Source organism: Alligator sinensis, unplaced genomic scaffold, assembly GCF_000455745.1.
Source record: "Alligator sinensis unplaced genomic scaffold, ASM45574v1 scaffold159_1, whole genome shotgun sequence".
Lineage (NCBI taxonomy): Eukaryota > Metazoa > Chordata > Crocodylia > Alligatoridae > Alligator > Alligator sinensis.
In genome coordinates this window covers 783609-806434 of record NW_005842222.1, presented here as the reverse complement: position 1 = coordinate 806434, position 22826 = coordinate 783609, and the positions used below count along the sequence as shown (strand labels likewise).

The following is a 22826-nucleotide window of genomic DNA, read 5'->3' as shown; positions in this document are numbered from 1 at the left end:
GTTTGCACTGACCTGTAAGAAACTGGCTGGCTTCCAGGTTCCTAGTGTTGGTGGGGGATCAAGGGGGTCTCAGACCCATGAGAGAGGGAAACAGGACTGCCTAGCTGGCAGCACTGTACCTTACCTCAGCTCCCTGCACTTCCCAGTGCCCTATTAGTATCACAGAAGGAGTGGGACTATGCTCTGCCCCTGAGCAGTGCGGCTTTCTCTGAATTTTTTTTTTTTTTTTTTTTTAAGGCACCGTCACCAGCTTTGTGCAGTGTCTGCATGTAGTCACAAAGTGCAGGTCTTCACTATCTTTTTCCTTCCACTTACAAAGTTTTCATGGGGCTGGAGTGCAGAAGCTGAGCTGTGGCTGCTGATTGCCCCCTCCCTTTCTCCCCTGCTGAATTCAGCTGCAGGGAAAAAAAACAAAACATGACAAGCAGCAGCTCCAGCTGCAGGAAAGCTGTGGCTCTAACCAGAGCCCCTGCTGGCATGCTAGTGCTTTTATGCAACTCCAGAATGCAGGTGCTAAGTGCTGCTATCATTTGCCCCTCCCACTGAATTCAGCAGCAGGAAAAAAAAAAAAAAAAAAAAAAGAGGCCATGAGCAGGGGCAGTGCTCAGCTCCTAGGCTCGGGGCTCCATGAAAACTCTGAACTCACTGGTATGTCAGCATGGGCTCTGGCTGGAGCCCAGGGCCCAAGACAGCCAAGTGCTGCCACTGGTGCGCACACTACAAAATTTGGCAGGCAGTCCAAAAAAAGGATTACTCATCTAAATGAGATAGACTTTAAAAACGTAAAGACCATTGTGATCATCAGAACAAGTAACTGCAGTAATTTAACAAAAACATTGCCCAGGATACGCATTTTGAGCAACACGTACTTTATCATCAGACTTTTGAGATCTTGGTCTTCTCCTTCCCGTAATTCGTATTTACTGGTCAGAGAAAGTGAAATTTCTGTCTTTGCAAGCTGACTCAAAGCATTTTCCTTGTTAAGATCATTGGGATCAACAGTGCCTTCCCCTGGAGGGTGGAGGGAAAAAAAAGAAAGAGGTTTTAAGGTTCTTCCTGTCAGTTTGGTGATTTGTGATAAATTGTTTCACAAACCAAAACACTGGAAAAAGACAAAGGGTATTTCACAGCATGTGATCTACACAAATAACTTCAGTACAAACAGTCTATTTATATACCTTGGTGGGAGACTTCAAGTACTAATTTTAGCTGATTTTGGATTTTAACCTTCACTGCAGAACCTCAAGAAGGATTTCTTGCCTCCCTGCCTGCCATCTGACATCTCCAGGGAAGGAATTCTACCTGATCAACACAAAGAGCTACTCAACACAGCTCACAAAGACACTCTCATGGACCCAGAGGAACAGACTTCCATCTTCAGCTCCCTCTGTGCAAAAATGAAATTTATTTCCTACCAATGGGGACTTTTTACCATCTTGTACCATCTACACTTTTCCCAGAGCCTGACAAAGGGACTTTGATCCCGAAAGCTTGCAGAAAAGGAAAATTTTCTTGCCATTTTCCAGTTGTTCTAAAAGGTATCATGTTGGAACCAAGAGTTCTAGTTTTTCGCATGTCTTTTTGTCTCAGACCAACATGGCTACCAAGTACACCTCCAAGTACCAAGAGAGATTTCCAGCACAGATTCTGTCTTCAAAGCACATGTCCACAGATTTGCTCTTCAAAATTTCCATGTGCAAATGCATGCTATCTTTTTCCTAGTTCACTGTTATTTAGATAACTAATTCTCAAGCAGGCATTTTGAGAGGGATCCCTGGAGTCTAACAAGGTTGCAAACCACAACCTACTAAGGGTGCAGACAGAAGTGATAATTTTCACCCGAACTGGCCAAAGAAAGTGGTCTATAGCCATGAGCAAACAAGTGCATAGCTTCAGACCACTTCAAAAATTGCCAGCAGGGCAAAAATCTGAACCCTCATTGCATGAAGGAGTCAGATGACGATGTTTCAAAACAGTATCTTCTGTAACTTGTGTCTGACCTGCCTCCCAACCTCTGAGCTGTTTTCAGGGAGGGGAGGGAATGAAGGGAGTTCAGTCTGGGTTTTTTTCAGCCACTGCTGGAGGGTGGGGAACCCCTAGAACAAGTTCTCTCTGCTTTCTCCCTCCTCCCCACTCTGAAATCAGGGACAGGCTGGGAGCGGGAGGAGGGGCTGTTGCTAGGAGAAACCAGCTGCAGGCTCCAGGCAGCAGCTAGGATTTCCCTTCCTCCTGGAACCAACATTGAACTTCTGTTTGGTCTGGAGGGATTGTTGTTTCGATGCTTCCGGAGCTGCACTTCTGAATGTACCCTAAAAGGAAGAGGGGGAAGAGCAGGATCTTACCAAGAAAAGACTCTACATCAGGAACTGGTCCCAGCCCCTCCAACAATTCATTTAGTAGGTCATTCTGGTCAGAAGCAATGGCATCCTGGTGTTCTAATAGTAGCTGTGAACAAATGCAAATCAGAAAATCATCATCTTCAACACACCATTTCCCAGAAACTAATATGTTCTCACAGAAAAATGCCAACAGAGCCACAATAGATTCACTGTATGAATAAGTGCTATGGAGGACAGAAGAAAAAAAATATAGTTTGAACTTCCAGACTATGTTTAGATGCATTATTTCTATTCAGCAAATGTTTGCCCCACTCTCTGTTCAATACTTGAACTGGCAGTAGGTTTACTGTAGGGTTGGAGTGTTGTTTAACCACTAAGGCCCATGAAATGTGAAAAGTAAAGGCTTTTTGGTGACATCTTTTACTGTATAGTTGGACCAGTAAGGGATATCACTAAAAGAACCTACCTCTTACATAGTTAGACAAGGTTCTTTGGGTAGATGTGATGCATCTTTTACTAGACTAACTAAATAGTTGGGGAAAAAAGTTTTTGGCAAGCTTTTGGGCACAAACCCTTCCTCAGGCATTGGCATTTCTTGGCATTCTGTCTCAATGTACAAGGAGACCGTACTGTTTGGGGACTTTTCAGGGTAGGGTTAAGGCATATTATGCCATACAGAGTGACATTTCAGGCACTGCCGTTATTTATTACTGTATTTCTTCTGAACAGCAGACAGACAGTATCACTGGAAGCTTTCAGAAGCAACTACTCATATTTGTCTTGCTAAACTTAGGGATTTTAGTAAACACCCAAGTCATAGGAAGCACACAGGATCTTCTTCATATCATAACATTTACTTCAGCTGACTAGGTCAAAGGAGGAATGGTTTCACAGGCCATAAAGAGCCTGAGAACAAGCTTGTAAACATACACTAAATTATAAAAGAAGCATGAATGGTGGGACCAGAAGTATGTATTTCCTGTAACTAGACTGGTCATTTTCTACACTCACCACTCGCCTTTGCTTCAGGAAATAAGTGACATCATGCAGACAGTTTGATAACAATGAAGATGTCTCTGTTCATATTTGTTAGCTCCTATGGCCTATTTTCCACAGAAGAGATTTCCAAATAAAGAAGATAAAGATGACCGAAGTCGTGCAATTCACTGAAATTTAACTATAGCAAACGCATGCTCTACTTGACAATATCCTAGAAATGCCAGCTCTTTCCAAGTACCAGTCATAATTCATTCAACCAAAAGTCACAGTTCATTGGAAATGTAAAGGCAGCTTTTGTATCTAGGAAGTCAGGCCACAGTAAGATTTGAAATGTTTAAAAACATAAATAGCAGTTGGGTGCATAATTGCAACTTTCTTTTCTTAAAACTTTCCTCCAGTCTTATGTGCATAAGTGTTTTTGAATTGTATAATGTGCGATATTTACCAGGTGTGCTATCATACGGCCTTGGAGCCCTAGCATATGAGGCCCTCAACCATACCTATGTGTTGTGTTGTCTTGTCCACAAAGAGCTACATGTAAGACAAGAGACAGTTCAAAAAATTCAAGGAAACTGTACTAATTATCCTGATGGGTCATGGTCAGATGTGAAGATAGACAAGGGATATATCTGCAAGTTGCTAGCATTGAGAGGTCAACTGAATGTGTATTTGTAGATAAGGTTACTCAAGGATATGCTGGAGAGGGAGAAGGGTTGTCAAGAACAAAGCCACATGAACCCCTGAAGAAAGCTGAGGTGGGGGAGGCTGAAGGAGTGAGAAGAATTCAGTGAAGGACACAAATTTGAAGAGACGAACAGATGAGAAAAATGGAAACCCTAGGCCTTAAAATTCAAATGGAGAGATAAGCATTACTTAACTAGCAGAAACTGTTTTATGGTAGACTAAACAGTTTCCATATGGGAAAAAAATTTAAATCTGCTAGTTTGGGAGTTGAAGCCCCCCCTCCCCATTTTTTTTTTCACGTTTGCCCCTCCTTTTTTGGGCATGTTTGCTTTTTTATTTAAAAAAGATAAATTACTGAACATTTTAGGATTTTTGTAAGCTAATGTTTAGCTGACAGTATATGAAGCTTGACAGGGCCATATGGTCTACATCTATATTATGTCTTGATATATCATGGTATAAATGGAAGTTTCTACAATTCATCTGTTCCTTATCCAGAACATACTATTCACAGGATACTACTGTCCTCCTAAATCAAGCTCTTGTATTTGCTTCCAACATAGCATTAAGAAATGCAAAGTCATAAAACATAAGGATTTTCTTTTCTTCCAAAAAGTCACAAACTACTTAAACTTACTCCTTTTTTTCCACCTTGAGAAAAAGCCCTCTTCCCTTCATTTTGCACAGTATATTTAAATAAAAATTCAGACATTTGGTTCTGAGCTTCTAAAGCATACATTTGAAAACTAAGATGCTCTGCTAGTGAAATAATCATAACTAATTCCCTCCCAAAATGTTGGGAAAGTTGACAGGAAGTGCCAGACTGAACAGAAAATTGCTCAAATATTTCACTATGAACAGGTGCTCCTGTAGTTATTTTCACACAGTACATCAGTGGGCAAATTTATTCATATTCACTTACAGAATGTGTATTGATAATTTCTTCGATGGAAATGTATATGACAGGTTTGCTCAATGTCACCATGTCAGAGTACTCATCAACATTGAATTTCTCTTCTGGCTCAGGGACCTCACATGCAGCCTGAAAAAAGTTTCTAAGAAAAAGTAAGAAAGAAACATTAAATAGACTCACTAAGCTTATGTAATTTATGTAAAAAGACTGAAGTCAAATTTTTGTTTGTAGAAATAACATTTTAGATTGAACATTAATTTGAAATCTACAATGAGGTTGCAGGACACAAAAGTCAGAAGCAGCATGAGCATGTATGAATAGCTAAATTGCAACTACCCTCCCAGGGTGAACAGAACTGTCACCTTCTAAAGTTTAAAAAAAAAATTTTAAACTATGATGTAGAGAGCAAGAATTATTTGCCAGCTTGTTGAGATGTTCTAAATAATCCAACCTAGAAACTGAATTAAAAATAATCTTTCAGTAGAGATGAAGAACAGGGCTTTGTAAAGTGGCTACTTGAGGCCCATTAATTAAAAAAATTAGAAGAATCAATAATTGTACATTAGATCTCTGCATGACTCCTCCAGACCCCTGAAATGTTTAAATGGCTCAAAAATTGTGCATGTTTGGAATGCATCAGAGCTGGATTGTTCATAGGTGTAGGAATGTTGAAGGAAAGAAAGTACGTTACAATGTTAATGTGTATGTGAACAAGAGACATCTAGAATTTCCAAAGGAAGGAACAGTGCCTCTAGATCAGTGATTCTCAACTTAGGTGCTGCGAGTTCCTTTCAAGGGTGCTACAGGGTGTCACATTAGCATTGTTAGGGGGCAAACACGGTTCACAAGATAGACCCAGATATTTCAGTTAGGGGTGCATAGTGTTAAAAACAAAGTTCTTTGCAACAGAAAACCTGCTCTATTAGCTTTCTGTGGTCAAAACGAGTGAAAAACTAAGAACAAGCCTCAAGTTCCAGAAGGGGTACCTCAAGACAAAAAGGTTGAAAACTACTACTCTGTTTATTGTTCGTGCAAACCTTAATTTAACAATGAAAATCATTTAATGTTCTTATAAACAGAATAATTTTAAATCAAGGAGGTACCTTGAGAGTCAGTTTTTCTTTTTGTAATGAAAAAAACAAAAATTAAGATGTGCTTTATCTGCCTTTGCTTTTCTTCCCCCTATTAAACTTTTTCTCAGCTCTGTTCTCTTGTATATACAAATGTATGCCCCCCACCTTACCTTAATAATGCAGGAAGTGGACTGAATGGTTAACAATTGATTTAGTAACCTTGTTCATGGCTGATCTCTAAATGAAGTATATCACATTAACAGTTCATGAAAAGGTTTTCATAAAAAGCAGCCCTCATAAAACAAAATAAATGGGAATTTAAAAATAGAACAACATACCTCCTCAATTTCCTTATTATAATTGCCCAAAAAGATTAGAAGCAAAGAACATGAATTCCAAACAAAGAACTTCCATGTAGAGATTTTGCACTTCACCTAGCAGCTCAGTATTTTTGTGGAAAAAAAGTCTATATCCTACAATTGTTTCCATCAACTGAAACGGCAGAGGTTAAAAAAACCCAGTTCCCTAGGGCTGAGAAACGCTGTCTTCTCTCAGCCACCAGACAGAAAAAAAAAAGGTTCAATGTTGTTTACGAGAAGAAAACATTACTTGTCTTGTCTTATGTAAGAAATGGCTTAATCTGGCTCATGAAATTCACTGGCATAAAGAGAATCTAATGTGAAAAACTGAATGCTGAAGAATACTATTCAGCACCAAAACAATATGTTATATTATTTCCCATTGCAGAATAAGGCAGAATAGAATATACCTCTGGATTTTTAGGCTACAACACAATCTTTATTAATCTGTTCAATCCTCTTCAGGCAAAAGTTCATCTGCTTTACCTACCAGTTTGCATTGTACAAATATCTGTATGAGTTTTGCGTACCTGAACTTCTGGTAAGTCTGTGACAGGTAAGCATTCATAGATGAAAGATGGGCACTCTCTCCTTCAAAGAGTTTGTTAGAAGCAGCATGCTGAAGGACTTTTGCCACACAACCTAAATTTCTCCTCTGATCAGAATGTATTTGGCCTCCAGCAGTCATGTCAATGATATCAAAACCATCAGGGGCAACAATGGCTGGGTTCATGTAGCGATAGTACAAGAGGTTTCCAACAATCTACAGGAAAAATATTTTAGGGACTTCTCCAAGTATACTTCCATTCCGCACCCTCCACCCCCAAAAAAGTTGTTGCAAAGAGCAACTCAAGTGAGAAAGATACAATTCTAGTACATTCTGGTTTTCACTCTAGTCAAATACCGTAAGGACACGTTTATGGAATTTCTACTTGATATCCCAACTGAAGGCAGAAAACGCAGATGAAAGTGCAAGTTTATCTAATTTTTTAACTCCAAAATAGAGGTTCTATTCTACTTGAGATGGTTCTGTTTTTTTTCTAGAGGGATCAATTATGCCTCCCCTCCTCCACAAACAAAGAAGAGCAATTGAGTAATCTTGCACATTCCAAAGTCTCACAGCTTCTCTAAATGCAGAGCATTTTCAATAAGCAGCTCCTCCATTTCTCAGGGCTTGCAAATCCTGCCCTTGAAAGTACCAATATGATGGGCAATTGTGGTACTTTTGCTGTTGAGTTGGAGTTGTGTAGAGTTCTCAGGTTTACCCTGGAGGGTCACAGTTTCAGAATAAAGCTGTCTATCTTGGGTAGCAACAGGGTTTTTGTTTTTAAAAGAAATTTTTCGTGTGTCCAAGCCAAGCCAGCCAAATCTACAAGTCAGTCCAGAACCATAAGCAGCCTTACAACTGGCAAACATCTTTAACCCTCACCACGGGCTTCAGATATTTCCAGTCTTTTGGCGGAGATCCTATGTGCCGGGCCAAGCCCAGAGGCTTGGGGTTCAGAATTTCACCTGCCCTCAGCCATAAAGCGTCACTTAAGCACACAACTGATTTTCTTTGCTTCACTAGGTTTGCTTCCGAGTTCTCTCAAAAGAGCTCAGGTCTGAGCCAATTCATCCTGAATCCTATTTGCCTCCAACTGCTGGATTTAGCTCTGGATATTTTAATAAGATTTTGGAAGCTCCTTTTAGTCACCAAATAGCTGTTCCAAGAGTTAAAATTCTGGATTAGGGACCCGGAAGTGAGAGACTCCTGATCTTTGGAGTTTATCTGCTTTGGCAGTCTACTACAGCTCGTCTCCAGTCACTTCTGGAACATTTGGCTTTTGAATGTAATTAGGCAGTCTCTTGGTCAGTGGGGAAGGTGTGCAGCCTTATAGCAGCATCACTTTACCATCCATTTAAAGGCAATTTTTAGAGAGTTTCTAAAACTGTGTTCCTTCCTCATGATGGCCAGGCACTGGAGTGGAGTAATGACCAAAGACATCTTTGTAAATAGTGTTAATAAAATATTAGCATATTGTTTAAATAGTAAGTAATGCACTTTAGAGCTGAGGAACTCAATATTCACAATGGCTCCACACAAAAGCTATAACCCTGAATGCTTTTTTGAATGGCACCAAACAAAATCTTAATTAAGTGAATACCTTGTAGTTTTAGGTCTATTGCATTTCAAAGCTTTACTTTTTAAAATGTAATCCTGATATTGACAGGGTTCCAACTCAAGCAATAGGAAATCCTGTAGGTGCACAGCAGGCACTTGGAGTAACTTTAGATTGTTGTTCAAGGAAATGGTGGCCATGATAGACTAAACAAAGGACACTGTACCAGAAATGTTCTTATGCCACGTAACTAATTTTTCATTCTAGAAGTCTAATATTCTCACAATTTACAAGCATCTTAAACAAGTGTATTGGAAGGATCAGCTCACTGTTCTTACAAATCTATCCATTGTATTTAAAATGCAATATTAATACAACATGACTTTAAATGGCTTTTCAATTATCTAATTTAACCTCATAATAGTTATGAAACTAGCATCACATTCTTCATAAAAAGACTGCTACTGAAGCAATGGATCAAATGCTTATAGTTTTCAACCAAGTACCAGTGACAATTTTAATGTTGCTATGCCACTGACTTTACAGCAATTGCATGTGATCAGAATCACTTATCAAAACGTCAGGGCATATTAACACATGATTCTCTCTCATCTCCCTCCCAAAAGCCTCATTTTACAACTATAAAATTGTTCACAACTCCTCACAAAGCTAGTATGCAAATAAATCTCCCTTTTGGTATAGACAAAAATAAACTAACAATAGATCCACCCTCATTCATCTACCTTTAATAGCTCATCTTCTGTTGCATCTGGGAACCTCTCATGGAGCGAATTCTTCAGAACTTTGGCTATATACCTCATTCCATAACTAGATGAGAAAGGAAAATAAGGGTAAGACTTAAATAAAACAAACAAATCATTCCACTCAACCAAGATACTGTTTTAATGACTTAAGAGACATTAACCATAAACACAAATTTAGAAGATAATGGAAAATAAAACAATTTACATTACAAAGGCTCACTAGATGCATGCTGTTTGGATTGTGTGATGCAGAGAAATTGCTCCATCTGCTGGAGAATTGCATTAGAAAAGGCAAGAAAAGGACAGTTACACAAAGCAGTGCAGATGACTTGGAAGGATTGATCATTTTCACTGAATCCTGACATTTTATTACTGTAGAAATGAACTGAAGTTACTGGACTCATAACTCAGCACTTACGGCATCAGATTGAGAGATGAGAATATGGACACAAGGACTTTATCAGTAACTGCTCTCAAACTCTGAATGGATGATTCCAGTCTATTTATAACTTCTGGGTGTGTTAATGCTTGTTCTGTTGTTACATCATATGGCAGCTTGCTGCAAATACAAAAGTAGTATCAACTAAGCTATTGAGCAAGCTAGCAGTCTCAAAAGCAAGCTATTGAGACTGCAAATGAAATTCATAAAACCTCTGAAAAACAACAGCACTCAGACTAATACTGTACAGTCTTAAGAAAAATGTCAAGTGAACAAGTAATTCTAATTCATCTGTAAACCACCAGTGCTTTTAATTAAAAAAAACCAAACAGATGTCATGTTTTGTGGAACAACCCCCCTTCCCCCCCCGCCCCCCCCATGTAATCTGTTCTCTTTCAGACACAAGAAGAAAGCATTTTCAATCATTCCCATGGATGTCTGCATCTTTAAGACAGCTTTGTAAAGAAGAAGTCAACAAGGGCATTGCGACCGTGGCCGAGTCCGCACTAACGGATTTGATTGCAGGCTCTGGGGCCCAAGATTATTATTCTTGTGAGTGCTACAAAATAAGTGATATGTAATAAGCCAGAGCAAAGTAATTTATTTAGACTTCCCAATATTAGTCTAAAGTGAAATCTCACAAGCATACTGCCACCTATGCTTCCTTGGTTGCTTGTGGGAAAGGTAAGTAGGATTCTTAGAGAGAGAGACAGAGAGAGACAGAGAACAGAATCCCTCAAATATTCAACAGAATAAAGATGATATAGTACCTGGCCTCCCCTGTCTGCATTTCTAACTGGTTTACCCAAGCCTTGTATACTTCCACAGGGCTGGTATTGATGACGAGAGATTTATCATCCATGATTTCCTTTACCACTGGTGCCAAAAGCTGACGCAGAGTATTCTGTCCACGAGCACTTCTGTTAAAGCTGACAACCATCTTAATGACCGTAGGATTTCCAGTTACTATATCCTGTATGTGGTCTACTTTGGAACTGCATTAACAACAAAACAATACTCATTTGTAAGCTGCGTAAATAATTATCCAGTGCTTAACTTAAACAAGACCAAAAAACAAAACAAAGAAATCTGTCAGGTTCTTAAAGTTTTTTTTTCCTTAAAATTGTTCTTAATGAATTAAATCAGAGGCCTAAGTTGGTTCCATTTTTTCATATCAAAATTCAACAACGTACAGATGTTATGCAGCCTATGAGCTGAGTTAAAAGATCAAAACGTAGAACTATCCCCGAAATGCATTTATAAAACTCAACGGCATACATTTCAGCATACAAAAGTAATTTCAATTTATTATAGAACGAGCCGTTACCCTCTACTTTTGAGGTATTTAAATTACATGCGTGTGAAGAAACAGCAAGCAAACAAACCATTTGTTAAACTCAACTTTGTTTTCAGGTAGAAAAAGCAATGAAACTGCCTTTAGAAAATATAAATACCATTTCTCAATTGTTATACAGATTTGTTTCTTTACTAAAAAAACCCCTTGAGTTTAAGGCATGGCATTTATAATCTACAGTCTGGCCCTCAGATACCAAACACCTTTAAAAGGAGCATTTGGAAACAACAATTCATAACCTGGCTGGATACTAAGAATCAAGGACTGAACAATATCAATTTTTGATGCATCATAATCTCCCCAAATCCAAATTTCTTCCTACATGCTGTAGGTATTAGCATTCTTAACATTCACTGTGCTTGCTTCCATCTGCAGACCTGATGAAGAATGTCTTGCATTTGAAAGCTTGTCTAAATATTCCAACCACACAGCTGGTCCAACACAAGATATCAACCCCCAAAAATCCTTGTCTTGTGCATACTTCCTGAGCTATCATGGTTACAGAATCACCAACAGTGCCATTTATAGACTTCTCATTTGCAAATAAATCCCAAACACCACTTAAAATTGAAGCCAAATCTTGTATTTTTATTTGTTGGAGAAATTTATTTTTTTTTAGAGTTTCTTTTTTTTTTTTTTTTTTTTTTCAAATACAGAGCACAAACTACATTCCTCTCAAGATAGGCTAAGTGAAATCTCCTAAGCAATATACATACTTTATCTCTTCTTCTAGAGCAGTTTTAAAGAGCTTGAGAAGCAAGTATTCTTCTCGTTGATTAGAGGCATAATTGTACAGAGTAAAAATGACCGTATCCATAAACTTGGTTGACTTGTTCTGAGGCATCTGGAAAATTAGCTTAGCCAGATATGTGGGATTAGTCTAGGAGAGAAATATTTGAGAGTCATTTGTATATATTTCTAAAACAGTTCTTCCCCATTACTTGCAGCAACCATGCTGAATCTACTCACTTTTCAGTTCTTGAGACAGAAGTCAAGTCTAGTAAAGTACCTTTTTCTTTATATAACATACGTGTAAATCTTTCACAAAATGGAAGTATGAATTCAGGTTTGGATGTACTGTAGTGTTACTAAGCTATCAGTTGAAATTTCTTAGAATAAAATGTACAGTCTTATTTTAAAGGACTATCATATATTGAAAACTTGGGAGATATAAAAAATGTTTCAAGTTTGGTTGTTTGCGAAAACGGTTGTTTAAAAAAAAAAACAAAACACCAAAAACTTCCTTTGGAGTTAAGGCATCTGATGGAAAAGGAAATTCTGTGTATATTACAGGCACAGTGAAGGGTGGGTGACATCTCTCCCCGGGCAGATGTGTTTCTTCTAAAAAAGCTTCACCCAAATTCAGACTGACAGGATATTTGTTTCCCTGGGGACAAGAAGCAGCAGCACACCTTGAGCTGCTGCTATTTGTCCCCAAGGAATGCCTGTGCCACACACCCTCTGGCATATGGCAGGTTACCCCAGGTAGGGTAGGGGAGGCTGGGGCCAGCAACTGTGCTGGCTCCAGCAGCCTTACCTGGGGATTCTGGGGGCCTTGGGGAACTGCAGCCATGCCAATCCTGCCACTTGGAAACTGGTGGGCAGCTGGAGCATGACTCCAGCCAGCCAGACTCTGGTTTTGGGTGGTGTGTGCCGCCCCACTTTTTTCATGCAGGTATTTTTGACTCCAGGATCTTCTGGGGTTAAAACAACACCCATCTCACTCATCTGGATGCAGCCACAGACAGCAAATATATACTGGGCATTAAGATGACAGTCACACATTGTGTGGTTAAAATCTTACCCTACTATTCGCTGCACAGAGAGTAATTTCATTTAAGATTTAACCAAATTCACTTGGAAGTCATAAATCCACTTAAGCCAGTTTAAAAGGCTATCACTGGAAAAACCAGGAATATTTTCCAGCTAGAAGCTGAATTATGCTTGCAAACTGAATTGACTAGGTAGAGGTGGGAAGGGAAAGGAAACATCAGGAAGGGAAACAAAACCAAACAAGAACAGACAAACAGACATTTACATAAATATGTCAGGAATTTCAACAATTTAAAGGAACATAACAGCAATATTATTTCCTGGAAAGTGGAATGATAGTGAGGTGATTTTTTTATTAGGGGATCAAATTTGAACTATGCAGCATTCAGTGGTAAAGTCCACTTAAAACAATAATCATCCAATGAACAAAGTTGGCTGGCAGAGCTCATATCTGGTTTGTATGGTACTCTACATTCTACAGAAATGTTGGCACCAACAAGCTATGAACATCCTTTAAAGCTTTATTGGCATGTGCCATTTGTGGATTGGTTAACGTCCACATTGAGACTTACCTGTAGAAGATAAAACAAGTGTTGATAGGCCTCCAGCTTTTTTCTCCTCTCTTTGTTCAACCCTTTGATACCATGTTTGTCACCTGTCACCATCTCTTCTACCTGATTTTTGCTTTTTTTGTTTAGCTTCTTACTGTGCAACACCACATCCTGCAGACATAAATGAATGTACAGGAAATGTATTTACACAAAAGCCAAATGTATTTATGCAAAGCTTCTCACTCATATGTTGAAGTCTCCTATTTGAACAATGTTTTTTATATTTACACAACGTATTATGTTAAGGAGACATGCTCACACCAGAGGTGCACTGATATATTAGTCACATATCCAAATGAAACGGATAAAAGGAAAGTTAACATAATTGGCAATCGGCTTTTTTTGGCTGGTGTAGATGACTGGTAATAATACTGATAAGTGCTGAGTGCCTGTGCGCAGCTGCAGCCAGCATACAGCCAGCCCGGTAGTGTAGAGAGCAATGCCTGACTGGTAAGCCTGTGGAGGGAAAGGGCGTGGGGGGCAGACGGATCCCCATGGTGAAGGGAGGGAGTGGGGCAGAGGGAAGGAGTGGGGCAGGGGCAGGCACTGCCCAGCCATGGTGGTGAAGGAGGCCCTGCCAGAACTGGGATGGAAGCACCCACAGCTTATCTGTGGGAGTGTGGGGGCAGCTCCCCACCACTGTGTGCACCCCAAGGGAGGCATGGGTGGCATAAGCCCCTTTGGATTTGTGCATGGGGTGAGGGTGGGCCACCCACTGTAGGCTTGGGGCAGGGGCTGCAGCAGCCTTTCCAGCTGGGGGGCTGGGCTGGGGCTATGCTCGAATGTGGGTGGCATCAGTGGCGCTGGGAGGGGTGGGTGGCTACAGAATGGATTACAACCACTCCAAAATTCCCCGTAAATCACCCTTCCCAGTGCCACAGTTGCCTGCACCACTTTTTTGGCTGGTATAGCCAATAACATCACCAATAACTGGTGGGTGCAGGCACAGCATGCATGTGGACAGGAATGCAGCCTAGTAGTGTGGAGAGCAGCATCTGGTTCATAAGCTGGGGGGGGAGGGGGAAGGGACAGATTAGTGCCTCCATGGTGAAGGGAGGAGTGGGCAGGGCCAGACACTGCCCAGCCAAGGTAGTGAAGGCAACCCCACTGGGAGTGGGATAGAGCTGCGGGCAGCTTATCTGGAGGGTGTAGGGGGGTAATTTTTTAAAATTAGCATACTCTGGCAGACACAAAAATTGAACCAGCCTCTGTGCTTGTGTACAGGCAAGTTACTGGGTGGAGCAGAATTTAGCATCTTTTGCTGCTCTAGTTATTAACTAGTATTTTAAGCTTTTGGTATTGTACGTTGCTCAGTAGAATGGCTATGTGGATTGAGAATGATGACCAGGAATCCAGGTTTTCCATTTCCCATGGGAAAACGGAGAAAAACATGGCTTTTCCCCTTTACCTGAGGAAAAGGCGGATTTCTCATTTGAAATGGAGAAACCTGTGGATTTTGCAGTTTTGCAAAGAGCTCTCTGCAGGCTGGCAGAGTTCTACCCTGCAAGGAAGTGGGAGGGAGCAGGAAAAGGATGGTCAGGCAGGGGGCACCATGTGCACATATATGCACATGGATGCCAGGCAGCCTGGAGAACAGCTCCTACAGCTAAGTGAGGGTGGGATTGGGCCCCCATAGGGAGAGAGGGAGTTGGGCAGGGCTGGGGCTGCTGGCTAGCTGGCCTGTGCGTGGGGTTTAGGGCCGTAATGTGTAGTTGCAGGGCCCCAGCAGGAGGTGGGATGGGGCTGCAGGCATCTTGTCCGGGGGCCGGTGAGGCCAGCTACCTGGCAACACGTGCACAAAATTGGGGAGGCAGCAGGGGGGCGGGGGCTGGCAGGAACGTGCTTTCCATTGTGGGCTCAGGCTCCCCACCCTACTGCCCTCCCATGGGACTTCCATAGCCCAGTTGTGTGACCCGGCACTGCAGAGCACAGTGGGGCCATGCAGAGAAGCTGCCTGCTGCTGCAAGCTCTGCACTGCCCCAGCAAGTTGTCCCCTGCATGTGTGACAGCGTGGGGTTGTGCCCCTCACTGCTGCCACACGGAGGTTGCAGTGGCAACAAACTTCCCCATGCAGGCCCACTGTTCCCTGCAGCACCAGTTCACACCCACTGGGCTGCAAAGGCCCCAAGGGAGGGCAGCAAGGCAGGAGCCCGAGCCCAAGCCCAAAGCAGGCAGCCTGCACTCGCCCCAGGCACAGATCTGGGGGGCACATGTCTCCTCTGCCCCTCCCCCAAGAGTGCATGCAGCCAGTCCTCAGCTGTCCCCGAATCCACAGCAGGCAGGTAGTGAGGGGGGAGAGGGAAGAGCCAGGCTCTGGTCTGGGGCAGGGGGCTGTGGACTCGGGTCCCTGGCCCCATAGCCCTGGCAGCTGGGGGCCACCTCCAGCAGGGCTGGGGGGGGCGGGGGGGGTGACAGCTTTTCGTTTTGTTTTAATTGTGGATTTTGGGGTTCTTAAAAAAAAAGAGAGAGAGAGTGTGCAATTTTTAAATCATAGAACACCAGGATCCCTGATGATGACTGTCAAGGACATTTCAGCTCAGCTTTGGGCTCTACCTAAAAAAAAAGAGAAAAACTTCTCATAGTGAGTTTGAAAACTGGAACATCAGATCTGTTCTCTTGTGGGAAAGGAGCTTAAAACCTAACAAAACTGTACCCACGTTTAAGATTTAAAAAACTGGTATTCAGCAAAAGGAAAAGTATGATAGCACTTGTACTAGTGTAAAAGTCCAGCTAATTTTATGCAGTAATTTTTTATAGCAAAGATTGCACAATATAAAAAAAAAGCAGAGAAAAAGAGGCTTCCCACTTCCCAGGAATATCTTAACTGATCCTGCATTCTTTGGGAGTTCAGAACTCCACTACCTTTAATGCACACCATGAAAACAGTTTGAATAAAGCTTGCTGACCTGCAGAGTGATCCTGTTTTTCACCAGCAGTCCAATTTTTATATCCATCAAGTTCAAGTCTTTTTCCAACTGTTGATTGGATCGGATTTTTGTAACAACCTCCTCCCTTAACCTTGTTACTTCCAGTTCTTCTTGGAAGTCTAAGTCACTTTGGTCAAGGAGGTAAGCAAATTTGCGTAGGACATTGAGGGGTGGATTTTCAGCCCCAACTGTAGGTAAGTAAATGAGTTCATTATTTACTTGCCAAATGCATAAAAATGTAACATTGCAAAAATACCAGTGTGGTATTCTGACCACTGATGCCACTGTAGCAACTGTACAATTTTAAACTATGAAGATACGCTTATGCTATTGAGGGCAAGAATAACTTGTAATTCAACTTGTGTGTAAATACACTGAAGTATGAACAGTAGCTCTAACTAAAGTTAAAATCACACTGTTAATAAATGCTATACTTGGGAATTTCAGCTGCATGCTTTTGAAGAAACAATGGAGAAAACTTAAGGATACAAGACTCAAGATCATAAGTTACAAGAAAATGCTTCTCTTGCATTTACATTTTAACTTTAGGTAAACAGCACTTACTTAGTGTTCTGTAGTCTTCCCTAGCTTTATTTGCTCTAAGAAATGCTTGTATTTTTACAATTTCTTCATTCTGGAAAACACAGAGACTAAAACAGTTAGAAAACATCGAACAAAAATTCTCTAATGCCGATTCATGATCTCTGTTGGGAGGACAGAGATTTTTCCAGCATAGGTATAAGTAGAAGAACTTTTAATACCTTGCATTAAAAATGTTTTATTCAGAAAGACATCATAGAATCCAATATGTTCAGTTATACTATTACTACATTAGTACTCTTGATTCAAAAAAGGAGAAAGAGACTTACATGATCCTTGAAATACTGCAGCCGTTTCCTATAAGCTTTCCTTGCCAGGCACATTTTTAGCCAAGACTGAATCTGCAAGTCACAAAAACCAAGAGGTGGCACTGCTTGAGCTTTTATAAGGAAATCCATAATAGTGAACAAAGGCCTGACTTTCCTATCAACTGCATATGCACACAACTCCCATGTAGTCTACTGATATCACACAAGAGACTGGTAGTCAAGAAACCAGGTCTATTTCCAGCTCTGCCAGGAGCCTGTGGGGCTGTGACAATGGGCAAGACATTCTTACCCCTCAGTCTCAGCAGAGATGCCATGAGATATAATAATGTGTTCTTTACAAAAGGTAGTCATTAAGATCTAATAATAAAAACACTAGACACATTATTACCACCAACAGTTATAAAACATTTTGCAAAGGGACATTTTTAACAGTGACTGGCTCAGGTTTGCCAATTTTAAAAAAATTTCATAATATTATGTTCTCTCATTTCCTGTCTCAAGAAGCAGCTCTCCCCTACGAGCACACAAGAACAGAATTTGCTATGGAATGGAATATTTAAACATCCAATTGGCAATCTTCTTGGATTTTAGGTTGCTGTCATTAGAAAAAAAAAAAAATGCTCTAAGCCAGTGGCTCTCAACCAGGGTGCCACACAATGTTCACACTGTTAGGTGTGCAAAAATGAATCACAAGATAAACCCAGAGATTCCAAACAGGAATCAATAGTGTTTTAAATACTGTGACCTGTTGTGGTCTGAGTTCTCTGCAACAGAAGAATTTCTCCGTTATTTTTCTGTAGTCAAAAAAAGAAAAAAGTGAAAACTAAGAGCTGGCAATTCTTGAGAGGTGCCTCAGATCTATTTGGGGGTACCATGACTTTATCCAAGGATGCTTCAAGTCTAAAAGTGTTGAGAACCACTGTTCTAGGCCAACCAAAAACCTCACTAGAATGAAGAGCTTACACCACCGCAGAACTTCCCCCCTGGACTCACATGACTTACAAGAATTGGGGGACCCATGTTATAAGAAAGCATCTTCCATACCACTGACCCCTTTTTCATTGTTCACGAACAAATAGCTTACCTTGATAATAGCAGCAATGTCTCCTTTAAGCACCTGTAATCTGTTGGTGTAGCTCTTCCTTTGCTTGTGTCCCTTCCAGAAAGCCTATTTTTAGGAGGCAGGAGGCTTATTATGACCAACAATCTAAATCTGCATATATTAATATAACCAACATATGTTCTACACAAATACTGCTGTTAACATGAAGAGGAAGAGAAGGCAGGCAGGCATGCATTCCTTTACATGCCTTTAGTGCCCACATCTGTTCTATGGCATCAAACATTTGTCCTTTTGGCTGAGTGATGATCTACATCTATCTCCCTGTTCTGAGGAAGCTCAGCATTGCTGGCCATCAACTTAATGCCAACTTTATGGTGCAATAACTTCCTTCTCTCCCACAGCATCCCAACTCTGTTCTCTGCCACTGGTGACATTGCCAACACCTTGTCACTCAGGCCTGTAACACCCATGTCATGGTTGACTATATATTCTATGGGCCCACCTGACCATGCCGATTCCTAATCTTGTCTTCTCTTCCAAGAGTCACTCTGTTCTCTGCCTACGCTGCTGTGGCTCAGCTACTGCACCAACTTGATACTAAGACGAGGGTTCCCCATACCATTTACCACGGAGGAAAAAGCCCCTCGTCTTAGAATGGAGTACGAGTGGTGGGGAAGCAAGCACCTGCTGCAGCTGTGTCTCCAGCCCCTACCCCGGGTCGGGGCCATAGCTGTAGCTCCTGCCTGTCCCCCACCCCCTACCATCTCTGCACCCTATTGTTCCTCCCTGCATCACCCCCTCCTCTCCCAATCTTGTCCCTCTCCCCACACAACCTCTGCTTCTCAGCCTATCCCTCTTTCTCCACATTCTTGCTCTGTGCTAGCAGGTTCAATGCACACTGCAGACCACAGCACTGGGCATGACCCCATGGCAGCAGTGCACAGCCCACACATGGCTGCTATGGGAGCTGGGCTGGGGCTGTGCTCAATGGCCGAGGCTAGAACGAGGATGGAGCCTGCCAGCACAGAACAAGAGTAAGGGGGGGATGGGATGAGGGGGGGCAGAGGGGGAACTGAAGCCCCCCTCACTGCCTGCCCCCTTGCAGCAGTGGGGAGGATAAGTTCAAGATGATCCTCCAATAATTAGATTCTATACATGAAGCATTATAATAAATTCCATGTATAGAATCTAATTATTGGGGGGTTGTCTTAGAGTCGAGTAAATATGGCAGATTATTCTTCTACCAGCACTGGTCACAACTACTACTCCCTTTCCCTGTTCTCCTAACACCTCATCTAAGGCTCTCATTAGTGGCTCTATATAGACCATTGTTCTGTCAAACTCTGACTGCAGCACCCTTTGAAATTCTTTCACTTGGCTCCCCCTTCTCTCCCACACAAAGTCTTATTTTCATCTTTAAAGCCCTTGCCAATTGACCTCCTACATACCAACTTATTTTCATCTCAACTTGCCTTTACTTCTGATCTACCTCATGATATCATCATCTATCATCTCCCTGGGCATGTCTACATGAGATGCTTAATTGAGCAGTAGCGTAGCTTACCATGCAGTCAGCATGTGCATCTACACATGCACTTTTACTATGAAGTAAAACCTCACTAAACACAAGCATTTCCAGGTAGCAAACTTATAAATAGTAAATTTACTTTCAATTGGTAATGGCACAGTAGTGCTTGTGTAGACACCCGAGTGGGAGCAAATCTGCTCCCAGTCAGCTATCTATGGGGGGCAAGAGATTGCTCTCTGCCCCTGGGAGCTACCAGCTGTTAAGGCAGGCTCTGCCACTAGAGCCCGGGCAGGGATTACATCCTTCTGCCCCAGCAGCTGGGATCTCCAAGCCCTCCCAAGTCCAAGATCACAAGTTGGGGAATGGGGCACTGGGAGAACCTTAATCTCCACAACCGTGGTGCTGGCACTGGGAAATAAGGGTCTTCCAGAGCCTGCCCTGCGGTCTGGAGCTGGCACCGAGAGCTCCCTGATGGCAGTGGCTGGAGTGCCTGCTCCCTGCCCAGCTCCATGACTGCAGAGTTAGGTGGGGAACAGGCTAGGGAGCTTCTTCCTCACTCAGCTCCATGAGCATAGAGCTGGGTGAGGAGCAAGCTAGGGAAACAAATTCCCCAGCCAGCTCTGGGCTTGCGGAGCTGACTGGGGAACAAGCTCCCCAGCTTGTTGCCTACCGAGCTCCACGCTCAGACAGCAAGGAACAAGCTCCCCATCTTCTTCCCCTGCCTGTTCCCCACCCTGCTCCATGCTCGCAGACCAGACTGGGGGCTGGAAACTGTCCCAGATGAAGTGATCAAGGCACAGGGCTTGGAAAGAGCTGCAGGGGAGGGGTAGGTCCCAGCCCCCTGCCCCAATCTGCTGGGGGTAGCTAGCAGCGAGCTAGCAGCTAGCTGCCCCACCAACAGATTAGGACAGGGGGCTGGGACCTACCCCTCCCCTACAGCAGTTTCCAAGTCCCCTGCCCCCGATAGGAGACCTAGAGCCAGGAGCTCCCTGTTGCCAGGACAGGGGGACATTGGCCCTGCTTCAGCAGCAGGCAATCCCTGGGGGCAGATTGTTATGTCCCAGCCCTGGCCACGAGACAGCCGTCTCATGGCCCAATGCTCCCTGCCATCCCCTGGGCTAGCACCCAGGAAGAACCTAGAGCTCCCCAAGGTGGCAGCAGGGGCCCAGTTTCCTGCCATCTGCTCCAGCTTCTCTGCATGTGTAGATGCCTGCCCAGGAGTGTTTACTCTCAAGTAAACTGATCCTGGATCAAATGCACATGTAGATGCATCCCCTGTCTACTTGAGCTTGGGTTACCTATTGGAGACCATCAACTAGGCATGGTGAGGGTTCTGGCCATTAAGTGCTAATATCCATCTCATGCGAGTGCAATTTTCACAGCTATTTCCCTCATTCTTTCCCTCTGTTTTTTTTTCTGATTATAGCAACTGTAAAACCATGTTTTGATAAGCCACTCAAAACTGAATATAATTTTTTACTAGGTCACCTAGTACAATTATTTCAAATAGCTGTAGAATTACCATAACACATTGCTTATAGTGGCCAAAGTAACACAAAAAGTAAGCTTTAATTCCCTGCTATAGGCATGCATATTTAGAAAGTGACTTAAAAAACCCCCACCAACCAACCAAAAAACCCTATACTTTACTGGTAAAGAATTTAAAATTATTGACCAAGTTCAGTATATACAGGAACATGGCAAAATGTTTATAAAAAAAACTGCAAGTCATCCAAGTTCATAATTTGCTTAGTAAAAGAAAACAAAACCAGAAGCTTCCTTTGAACCCCTTTCAGAGTACACACATGCAAAAATCCAGCTAATGCTCTTGGAATCAGGCAATATTGTTAACACAGCCACTCCCTATGACCAACAACTTCACAAAGTAAGCAGAGAACTTTGGACTTGGGGAGAGCAGAGAAAGGAATGTATTTCTTGAGTGAACCATTCCTTGGCAGAACACTAATGCTTAAGTATTTAACTAGCATTTTCCAACTTGCCCCAACTCCCCTAGTACTACAATAGCCCAACCAAACCAGAACAGAGAAAGCAGCTAGTTACAGGTGTTACTGGGCATCTCCAATTAGATTATATGCTAGAACTGTATACAACCTATAGTCACTATAAAAATTTGGAGTTTTGCCATTTTAAAAACAATATTCCTTTCTTTCAGAGAAGACAGGGACATATTTACCCAATAAATTCAGTTTTGCCAATCAAGAACATGAAGATATTTGTTCTGCATTAGCAGCAGACAAAAAGAGGCATTTAGTTTGTCATGCAAGAAGCTAGCAGTACACTAAAAGTAACTGATTTCTATTAGTGCACAGCAGTACCTGTATTTTGATGACAGATGGCTCCTGATTTTGGAGGTAAGTTTTTCTCTCCTTATAACTTTTTCTAATGAGGAATCCCCTTGCTTGGGCTTGTAGCTGAACAATCAAGTTTTCATTAGCAAGCCACAGCTGCTCTCGATTGTAATCTGCTGTAACTTGCCCAACAATTTTCTGGTAAGAGATCACGCAAAAGGTCAGGCATTTAATAAACAATTAAGCAAACCTCAAATAAATTTCCAAAGCTCATCTAGATCCCCAACATGCATTACAAAAATCCCTCCAATTTATCAGCCCAGTTTAACAGTAGTTGGCTGTTGAGAATTGAGAGCCAATTTACTACCATTATGATTCTGTTTAAAACTTTAAAAGGGAGGACTGAATTCCCTTCAGATGACAGCAGCTGAAAAGATTGATTTTAGACAACCCACCATATCATATATTAAAGTTTAAAAACTCTTGTTTTGCAGCACTTCCAGCCTCTCCCAAGAGTCTACCATGCATGTGAACTGAAGAACCTGGAACTGGCAACATTTATCTGTGTTGGGATTTTAACAATTGATACAGCTCCAGCAGTTCAAGTCTTTACTGCAGATGCACCGCATCATTATAAAAAGCAGTTTGTATTAGAAATGGGATAAAATTACACTAGTATAAGTAATTTTTACCTTGATGTTGTAGTACTGTGCAGCAGGA

The 22826-nt window shown here is 41.9% G+C and overlaps 1 protein-coding gene across 4 annotated transcripts in view; it reads right to left on the bottom strand.

Moving 5' to 3' along the window:
• The window catches only part of IQGAP2 (IQ motif containing GTPase activating protein 2), a 175576-nt gene that overhangs the window by 16324 nt on the left and 136426 nt on the right, over window positions 1–22826 (bottom strand). For all 4 annotated transcript variants that reach the window (XM_014521523.2, XM_014521525.2, XM_014521524.2 and 1 more), the window contains 14 exons: window positions 22134–22304; window positions 18291–18374; window positions 17207–17278; window positions 16902–16971; window positions 16317–16525; window positions 13372–13521; window positions 11743–11906; window positions 10443–10667; window positions 9652–9792; window positions 9213–9297; window positions 6898–7130; window positions 4945–5077; window positions 2343–2445; window positions 870–1011 (listed from right to left, as the gene is read on the bottom strand). In XM_014521523.2, the coding sequence (XP_014377009.1) occupies window positions 870–1011; window positions 2343–2445; window positions 4945–5077; window positions 6898–7130; window positions 9213–9297; window positions 9652–9792; window positions 10443–10667; window positions 11743–11906; window positions 13372–13521; window positions 16317–16525; window positions 16902–16971; window positions 17207–17278; window positions 18291–18374; window positions 22134–22304 (1982 nt within the window). The remainder of the gene's footprint in view (window positions 1–869; window positions 1012–2342; window positions 2446–4944; window positions 5078–6897; window positions 7131–9212; window positions 9298–9651; window positions 9793–10442; window positions 10668–11742; window positions 11907–13371; window positions 13522–16316; window positions 16526–16901; window positions 16972–17206; window positions 17279–18290; window positions 18375–22133; window positions 22305–22826) is intronic.